This window comes from Leiobunum rupestre, chromosome 5 (assembly GCF_980474605.1).
Source record: "Leiobunum rupestre chromosome 5, qqLeiRupe1.1.hap1, whole genome shotgun sequence".
Taxonomy (NCBI): Eukaryota; Metazoa; Arthropoda; class Arachnida; order Opiliones; family Sclerosomatidae; genus Leiobunum; species Leiobunum rupestre.
Window position 1 is genome coordinate 65,293,407 of NC_143388.1, and position 10,523 is coordinate 65,303,929.

Sequence of the window (10,523 nt, forward strand, 5' to 3'; positions counted from 1 at the left end):
AATGTGGTTTTTTTAATTTAACAGACAAACTAATCTATTAACGATAAATATGTCGCCATCTTTAATGGGGCGCCATTTTTAACAGCTGGGCGCTAGAGGGCTCCGGCAAACGGTTCCTGACTCCTGATACACTACTGTAGACAGAAGTAATATTTTTGTTTGGTCAGAAAATTTATTGTTGAATTTTCACCTGGATAACGGACTAAACTCGTTCAAGTTGGTTTGCTTAGAATCGCTCTCAAAACTGCAAGGCAGAGAAGTAAAATTGCTCGTATTTTCAAAAATAATGGGAATAAATTTCTAAATAATGTCAAATAATATTACTGTATGTATAGTAAACATGATTAACTAGTTGTTTTCGGATACATTTTATTATTTTCAAATTTCTGGTCATAATTTGAAATGACGATAAGCCTTGGCCATAAGTGAACCGGGGTGAAATGATTTAACACGTGTGAACCAAGAATTATCGTCGGTGGTCAAAACTGGCATTCAAACGGACCTCAACTGAATTTTAAGCACTAGTGTGACCGTGGCTTAGGAGTACTTATTCCCAATGTCCAAACTTAATGTTCATAAGGTAAAAGCTTAATTGAAGCTAAGATAGTAATAAATAAAACTGAGCTATTGGTGGTGGGGATGGTCACTCTCCTCTCACCGTGAGATCAGTGAGAGGAAGTGAGAAGCTCTAAGCTTCCAATGGAGAGGAGCCTGATATGAGTTTCGAAGCTGTGGATTTAAGTGAGAGGAGAGTGAGATGAAATAAGAAATTTCAAAGAAAGTATTTGGAGTGGGACCGAAATGTGATGAAAGGAGATCAGCTAAAAAGTTAGTTTTCGTTGGTGAGCGGAGTTGAGTTTGAGTCTAGAAAACAAAAACCAAGGTAATATAAAAACATGACGCTTTTGAAAAGAGTTATGTAACTTTTGTACAATTAGCGATAATAACATAATATGATGACGTTAGAAGGTTATAAAGAAGTTAAAGACAGTTAATCTAACGTGGCCACCGGCCAGTTATGATAATCCGAGAGGAGTTGAGATGCGCAAAACTCTAAAAGGAGAGGAGTGTGATAGGTTAATTTCAGAGAGAGAGGAGTGTGAGATTAAGTAAGATTTGTAGTTAGTTTAATTAGTGAAATTCGATGAGACTAGCAGGATCTCTGGTAACACGCTCAATTGCTTGCCTTAAATGCGTCTGTTAATACTATACCTATCTAGTTTTCGACGGCAACCAAAAGAGTGCGTAGTGATGATTTTCTATAGTGAATAGTACGATTTGTTCGTAAGTGTCGCTAAGATCCCTTCACTAATGTACTGACTGAATTATTTACCCTATTCGACTGTGTGCCTGGAAAAAATCATTTCAATAAGACGGAAACAAAATGAAAAACTCACAATCTTGGAAATGTTAAGCCCGTTAAATGGAATGTCTCTGCGCTTAGACTTTCGGAAGTTTATGATTTCAAGTGGCGTCAACATCCAAATGAAAGCAGTCGGAATCCACACAAGCACAGTGTTCGAAAAACATGCCGTGAAATCAGGGTTTGACGTGTACCACGTCAGGTTGGTGTCCTTTAAATCATAAGCAAGGGTTGCATTACGTAAAAACCTCATTGACAATAAGAAATAGTTAATAAGAACAAAAATATTTCCAACAAAATATTGTAATCATTATTTTACCAAATGTTATTACAAACAATTAGTTTTACATTGATCTTGGTTAAATGATCGTCAATCAGATATAATTAATTTCACATATGAGAAGCTTTTTGTGAATCATTGTACATTACCTATTAAAAAGTTTATATTTCGACCACTAGGACATTTCATTTACTATTTATTAATAGTCCATTTTGATAGAGCCTTAGAAGCTATCTTATGCAAAAATTTACAAAATTAAATTTATTTATTTAGTAATCAGCTAGGGTAATACCCATCAAGCGACTTTTAAAGCCATTAATTCAGGTGGCCGGGTTACAATTAACGGGATTCAATTAAATATTTATATTTTATAAAATAAAACAAAATGACCCTGGCCATTCTAATAGCCTCATCGAAACCTATTTTATATTCCGGGAAGCACCATTATTAGGAGAATTCGCGGGTTCGTGTTCCGTTTTTGCCGGGGACGTTCTTGATGACTTTACATTGAGCGTTATTTACTAAGTTTAAGGGACTTTAGGGGTGAGCTCACTGAGCTGTGGGGGCGGGGGTTGAAATCCATTTAAAATACGTCATGCGGTCGCCGTTCTCCGCATTTACAAAGTTACACTCTGATGACGTTCCACTGTCGTTTTTTGAATGAACTTCCGAGTCCATACACCATGGAATACACCTCCCTTGAAAGTCCCTTTAAAGCGAAGCCTCGGTGCTGTTGGTTCGTCAGAGATGCCGTGGTCGTCAGTAAGAGATCATTGTATTTGGGGTATCTGAGGTTGAAACTAAGCTAATTATCGCGGGGGAAATAAGAAATTAATACATAAGGAAAATTATTGAGGGTGGAAATATAAAATTAATATTGGGATTGTTTTTCGGCTTAGTTTTAATAAGAAATTAATATTTAGTCACCAAAAGCATGTACGCCAATATAAAATTAATATAGGGTTTGTTACTGGAGAAAGTGTCTTTTAAGAACTATTTTAGGTAGGGTATTAATTTGATGAAGAGGTTTAAAAAGTAAATATATTTAGTTTCCCCAAACGTTGTCGGTCTCTTTTACCTCTTCGACCGTGTGCATTGTTATCTTTAGACCAACGGTGGTTCTCGTTTTCTTGTATTAGTGGGATGTCAACAAGAAAAAATTAATTAAAATAATATTAATACAATAGTTGGTGAACTATTTATCAGAAACAAATAAGATTCTATTCCTTGTACTTTGACATTTGGCCGACAGGCTTTAAACTGGAACCCAAAGTATTTATATCTTTATTAAAAATAGTCTGGACTATTTAAACTTTTTAACTTGTTCATATTTCAAAGAAAATTATTTTTCGTTAAATAAGCGTTACATATTCCACCGCTCAATTATGTACGTTTTTAACTGTTATTTTAAAAAATCCTTTATGGTTTACCTTTTTAGTTTGCTTAGACAGCCTATTACAACATCGTTTGATATTTTGAAGTTCATTAATTAAAGGTATTTTTGTAACATTATAAACTTCTAAATCTACAATTTGGCGTTTTTCTTAAATGGTTTGAGAAACCCTAATAGTAGATAATCATCAAATGCCCCATAAATGGATTATAACTAGCTTAAATTCCCTTAATCTAATTGAAGATATAAACCAGTCAAAAAAATTTGTTTCACAAAATCCTTGTTAATCTATTAAAATAAACATTAACGCAAAGTGATAACCGAAATGGGTACATCTTACAAATAAAGAGCTTTTGAAAAATGTAAAGCTTCACCAAATGTAAATAAAGATTTTAATCGCATTATCGTATCTAGGAGCGTGGTAGTGTTTATTAGACGAAGTAGAGGGTTTTTCAACATTGAATATTTCATTTTTAATTTAAAGATAAACAGAACAATTTTCAGATACTGTAATTTAAGGAATATTTAAAATATAAAAAAAAGTTTCGCTATATAGGATGTTAGGTTATAAATTACCGATACCATAACTTTTTTAATTAAAAAACATTAATAAGAATTTGATAGCTAGACTGAACGGAAAGAAGCGTAAAAAATTAAAATCTAAAGGAATATTCCCATATATTTATTAAAATTAATTTTATAAAATAAATATTTTATGGAAAGAGTTTAAAATTGTAAAGTTATGAAAAGTTTCAAACTTTACATATTCCAAATAGAAAAACTGCTTAATGTATTAACTGCCCATAATGACATTGTAAAATATAATTAATTTAAATAATTAATATTCAAATATAATTTTGATATTTCAAATTTAAATAAAACTTTATTTTTATATAAATGAAGCTGTTAATAAAAGTTTAATTTTACACCTAGAATAATCATTTCGAAAAACGAACCGATGATTCTATCATTCATTGGTCTTTGCATTAAAATAACTTAACACATTATATTAAACGTCCAACAAATAAGAAATTACCAGTTGGGCTATTTGTTACAATAGGCCCGCAAACCCCTTTCCCCGTTTAAATGATACCCCCCTTATTGTACTTTTTACAATAAATAAATTTCTGTAAAAAAGTGCGCGGCAAGTATTTCATTTATAAAATTCAGCTTATTTAAAATTGAGGGGGTATGGGGAGATAGGACCCCCATAAGTTTAAATGCAGGCAAAAATCGTGGTTGTTTATGATTATTTATGGGGGTATGCCATAAAATTAACAATCGGAAAACTGTAATACTTTGGTCATTTCCGAGAAAGCCCCAGAAATACCAAATTATTAAAGCTCTGTCTCATTTACAACTCGCTTGTCGATATGGCCGCACCCAGTTCGGACAATGAGGAGAGTGCTTCTAGCAATGGCTATTTATCGCAATGTATGAATGATCATGAATTATTTCATCTGTGTTCAATCCAACGCTTCGCTAAAGATCCGCATCAATTAATTAGAGTGGTTGCTAAACCTCAACTTAGTTAGAAGTCAATCATCCCAAGTACGACGATATGGTGAGCTCATTAGGAATGAAAGGACCACCGAGGGGTGAGCTTGGCGTTGCAATAATATACAAAAAGTGCCGAAACCGAATGAGTTGGTGAAGTGCAAAACCTAACTTTCAATTAGGAGAAACTCTTTCTTTTCAAAATCAATAACATTTTTCATTACTTTTCAATTATTTGTGTCAAAGGTACCGCGGTATATATTTTTTTCAACAATAAATTTCGATCCAAAACTATGTTAAGGTAGGTTAATTTCAGAGGGTAGGGGGTGACTTTTTTGCGGCAGTAATTTTGGCACCAATAAATTCCCCTTATAAATTAATGTTAAGGGGGAGTTATTTTTCGGTGAGGAACTTAATCCCTTTAATCACTACTTAATCATTTTAATCACTAATTAATCATTTTAATCCCCAATTAATCATTTTAATCACCTATTAATGATTTTAATCACCTATTAATCATTTTAATCACTAATTCATCATTTTAATCACTAATTAATAATTTCAACCACTAAATTATTATTTTAATCACTTATTAATCATTTAATCACTTATTAATCATTTAATCACCTATTAATGATTTTAATCACCTATTAATCTTTTTAATCACTAATATATCATATTAATCACTCATTAAACATTTTAATCACTAATTAATAACATTATTCAATCACTAATCATATTATTCACTCATTTAACATTTAAGTCATTAATTAATCATATTAATCACTCATTAAACATTTTAGTCACTAAATAATCATTTTAATAACTAATTATTCATTTTAATCACTAAATAATCATTTTAATAACTAATTAATCGTTTTAATCATGACTTACTCCTTTTAATTTGTACTTAATCACTTCAATCACGATTAAATCCTTTAATCACGATTAAATCCTTTAATCACGATTAAATCCTTTAATCACGATTAAATCCTTTAATCACGATTAAAACCTTTAATCACGATTAAATCCTTTAATCACGATTAAATCCTTTAATCACGATTAAATCCTTTAAACACGATTAAATCCTTTAAACACGATTAAATCCTTTTATCACGATTAAATCCTTTAATCACTACTTTATCACTTCAATCACTACTTTATCACTTCAATCACTACTTAATCACCTCACACACTATTACTGCTATAATCACATTTGATTGTTTGAAATTAAAAGAGAGAAATATATTACTTCGTTACCTTATATGCCATTATTTCAATTTTAAATTGGTTATTAAACTTACCCAAAATTTTGTTTCACAAAATCCTTGTAAATCCATATTCAGAAGTACACTTACGCCAAGTGTTACGGTCGTATTACTGCGTATAGATATGAAATATAAATATCATCATAAAAAAGAGCCTTGGAACTACTACTTGTTTATCTGACGAAGTAAAGGAAATTTGTAATTGGTTTTTACCCACACATCGCTGATCAAAACATACTTGTGATATGGGAGTTGCTAATGGAAAATATCTGACCTTCGAAGAGGAAGAAGAAACCGGTGAAAGTAGAAGCTTTACGAGGAAAGCAGCGCTCGGGTGGAATTTTATATACGCTTGTCCCACTCGAACGACCCTTAGAGGCAATACTTGCTTTGAAAATTAAACAATATTTTGATGTGCATGAGGTTAAAGCCTATAATAAATCAATATATTGATATATCCGCAGTAATAGTCAACAAGAAATCAATATTTTGATATATCCGTAGTGTAAGCCTACAAGAAATTAATATTTAAAGATATCGTAGGTGAAAGCCTACAAGAAATCAATAATTGGATATATCTGAGGTGAAAGCCTACAAGAAATCAATAATTGGATATATCTGAGGTGAAAGCCTACCAGAAATCAGTAATTGGATATATCCGACGTCGAAGCCTAACAGAAATTCATAATGTTATATATCCCAGGTGCCAGCGCCAAAGGAAATCAACATATCCGATGTGGAATTCATTAATCAAATCATAATTTGTTTCATTCGAGGTGGAAATCAATAAGAAATCGATTAATTTGTTTATCCGTAGTAGAAAACTAGAAATCAATATTTTAGTAATATCCAAAATAGTTTACAACTGGGTAACAAATAATATACTAAAGAAAACACAAAGAAAAATAGTTAATAAAACTGGCCCCGAAAACGGTGTGTGCGTGAATAATGAATAGGACCACGAAAAAAAACCCGACGTCCTAGGTATTCGGCTATGAGGTGCTGCTGGACATAGCTGTGAAAATTGGAAGGTGGGACGCGGGTACAAACATCAACAGCAATTCTATAAAAATGATGGGAGCTCGGGTCCTAGGCCCAAAAGGGGAAAATACAAAGAGGAATGAAAAAGCGTTGTAGTGCGGCAGACCTACGAAAAGTATGCCTTCGTGCTTTGTAAGAGAAGGGGATTCCGAAGTGCAGCTTGAAATAATTAAAACTAACATTTTTGATCGTCGTAATTTTGTCGCGTTTCATTCTCGCTTTTAATGTGAAAATCGTGTATCTCGGAAAATGCGATGCGTTCTCTTAGAGGGGAGTCGAGTTCCAGCTCCTCTCCTGCTCTAGTCAACCGCTTGAAGTTAGTCTTTATTGCTCGTCTCTAAGGCGCTCCGTTCCGTCAAACAATGTGACCCAGAATGAAGTTTACGACGTCTTTTGATTTGGTGGTAGAGACTGCTTTTGTTTCCACCCACATTGTCAGGTAGTCCACGGGATCGGGCGTATTGGAGCCGATGGCTTGACGGGAGGAATTTTACAAAGTTGAGATTTGGAACAAGAGGCGACATCTTTTGACCATTCTTTAAAAACGTTGGTCACCAATATCATTCAATTACTTTATCTTGCGTTTTATCGATTCGTTAATGTGCGGAGGTAGGGAAATAGTTTGCCTTGAATTAAATGTCCCAACGCAGAAAGTGGATTATCGAGTAGTAGCCGTCACCCACAATTTTTAAAAGATTCTTCCGGTATAAGGGTCCGTTTTTCAGCGAAAGTCGGCGTATAGCTATTACCCGTTTTTCGTAGTTGCGGCAGAGGAATATCTTCTTCCCTTTCTAAATAATGCATTACGATTCGGATCTGGGGAAGGGACTTTTGTGTGAGAAAAGCTTCTTAGTCCGAAATCGGTGGTTTTCCAAAGGTCGTTCAGTTTCGGGTATCGGTATGCGCTATCGTTTTGATTATAATTTCCCTTCGTGTCTTTGCTGTTGATGTTTCTCTCATTTGATTGTCCAGCACGATAGCCTTGAATTAAGATTTTTTTCCTTGAAGGTAATGAGAGAGTTGTTATCCGAAACTACCTTAACGGTCTACCGTAGCTGTAGTGGGGTGGCGGAGTGGTTAGCACTTACGCCTCGCGGCAAGAGGAGCCGGGTTCGATCCCAGCTTGTGGCACTGGGTGAAAACTCGAATCAACTCCTTCTGCGTTGAGTTTGCAAGTTCTCTCCTCACTAGTTAAGGGGTTTTCCCCCGAGCTCTTCGGTTTCCCCTTCCATAAAAACTTGTGTAGGTTAACGGTAATCGTTAGTATAGGGAGCTGTTGGCTCGCGTGGCATGAAGGGCTTGCTACCACCCTCCTACGCATTTTAACCCGGCCACCTGTTTGAAGGCATTATAAGTCGCTAGATGACTTGGGCCTAAGGTGGTGCCTTGGGTATTAGCCTAGCTGATTATTATTATTATTTTTTTTAAAGGTCAAACACTCCCGTTTTTCTTTAGCACTGTTCAGATGGTGACACAGTTTCTTTTCTCCATCGGCTGCACCAAAATCAGCCCAAGGTCAATACCATTGGAATCACAGTTGATTTCGAGGTTGCCATCTTCGTCAAAGTGACCCAATATCCCTTCACTGAGGAGGCCTTTTGGCAGGGTTCCTAAGTCATCTTCTTGAGGTCCACTGAAAAGTCTCGTACTTTCGAAGCAACCACGCCAAGGGGCTCGCCACTTAAGCATAGTCCTATATTTACCGTTGGTAGTACCCAGTTATGCCCAGGAGTAGATCTTTCTATAAAGCAACTTAGTCTTCTTATTTTAATGTTATTTTTCCAAGGCAACGAGTGCGTGATCAAGTCGCGAGGAATTTTGGATTTTCTAGTGCGCGTGCAAATTTTATGTCTTGTGATCTTAAATAAACATTTTATATTTATATTTTTTGGTCAAATTATTTTATAGTAACATCTATTCTTTGATCTCTGGTACTCTAGTTGAAAAATGAAACTCCTGGACACCGCGTACCTTTTTAGGGTTAGAGCTAACCCAGTTCTCTAAAACGATGTGACCCAAGTACTTGATCTGACTCTCGGCAAAAGTACGTTTGGACGGCTCAGTTTAAACCCCGTTTCGCGTGATGCTTGCAGTATGCTGGCCAGACTTCGTTGATGTTCGACAAACGTAGCTGCATTGCGTAATGCTATCGTCGAGATATACTAGTGCCATAGTACATTTCAGAGAGCCCAGTAGTACTCTATCCTCAAGACGCTGGAAAGTGGCATGACCACTTCTAAGCGAAAATGGGAGCTGCTTGAATTCGTAGATCCAGTGAAAAAGGATTTCTCCTTGTTCTTTTCGGCTAAGATTGAAATACTCCGGGCATCCAATTCGATCTAGCACGTTATCGATGCGCGGTAGGGCGTAAACATCTTTTTTTCGTGATGGCCTTCAAATTCCTGTAGTCAAAAGAAAAGCACCAAGTGCCGTCCTTCCGCCTTATTAGGACCAAGAGAGATGACAAAAGGCTTTGTGACAGAGGTGCTCAGGTGGACAAATGAACTTTGAAAAATGAATGTTCAGAATTTTTTCACTTGGGTGATCAGTCGAGCGAGAGCTCATGCCAGACTATTTTATTTTATTTATCTTCAACTGAGCAAGCCTGCTGAGCGCCGATAAATTCGCTCAGTCAGTGATTTTTCACGGTGTGGTGACTGAAATCAGCTGCCCTAAGCGCGAAGTAGACACCGAAGCTGTCGCACGAAAGGCAGAAACGAGATCCGTTGGCGGCAAAGTAGAGACTGTAGCTGTTGCAAGAAAGGTAGACACGATATCCGTTGGTGGCGAAGAAGAGACCAGAGCTGTCGCAGGAAAGGCAGAGACGAGATCCGTTGGCGGCAAAGAAGAGACCAGAGCTGTCGCAGGAAAGGCAGAGACGAGATCCGTTGGCGGCAAAGAAGGCCAGAGCTGTCGCACGAAAGGCAGAGACGAGATCCGTTGGCGGCAAAGAAGAGACCAGAACTGTCGCACGAAAGGCAGAGACGAGATCCGTTGGCGGCAAAGAAGAGACCAGAGCTGTCGCAGGAAAGGCAGAGACGAGATCCGTTGGTGCCGAAGAAGAGACCAGAGCTGTCGCACGAAAGGCAGAGACGAGATCCGTTGGCGGCAAAGAAGAGACCAGAGCTGTCGCAGGAAAGGCAGAGACGAGATCCGTTGGCGGCAAAGAAGAGACCAGAGCTGTCGCACGAAAGGCAGAGACGAGATCCGTTGGCGGCAAAGAAGAGACCAAAACTGTCGCACGAAAGGCAGAGACGAGATCCGTTGGCGGCAAAGAAGAGACCAGAGCTGTCGCAGGAAAGGCAGAGACGAGATCCGTTGGTGGCGAAGTAGAGACTGGAGCTGTCACACGTAAGGCAGAGACGAGATCCGTTGGTGGCGAAGTAGAGACCGGAGCTGTCGGAGGAGAAGCAGAGATCGGATCCGTTGACGGTGAAGTAGGGACTGGAGCTGCCACAGGAAAGACAGATACGAGATACTTCGGTATCGAAGTAGGGACCGAGCTGTCACAGTAAAGGTATAAACGAGATACGTCGACGACGAAGTAGAGACCGGAGTCGCCGGAGAAAAGAGGGTGATCTCTTAGAGGCGAGGAAGATAAAGGAAGCATGAAAGGAGAGGCTGATAAGCTAAACAACGGAGTATAGATAACTACTTCTACCTGGAATAAATTTTATTTTA

General features: G+C 37.0%; 1 protein-coding gene across 1 annotated transcript in view; it reads right to left on the bottom strand.

Moving 5' to 3' along the window:
* The window catches only part of LOC149945612 (ATP-binding cassette sub-family C member 1-like), a 28,406-nt gene extending 22,526 nt beyond the window's left edge, over positions 1 to 5,880 (bottom strand). The window contains exons 1-2 of the mRNA XM_090174607.1: positions 5,838 to 5,880; positions 1,398 to 1,574 (exon numbers count right to left, since the gene is read on the bottom strand). Of these exons, the coding sequence (XP_090030733.1) occupies positions 1,398 to 1,574; positions 5,838 to 5,873 (213 nt within the window). The 5' untranslated portion in view covers positions 5,874 to 5,880. The remainder of the gene's footprint in view (positions 1 to 1,397; positions 1,575 to 5,837) is intronic.
* Between the last annotated feature and the right edge of the window lie 4,643 nt (positions 5,881 to 10,523).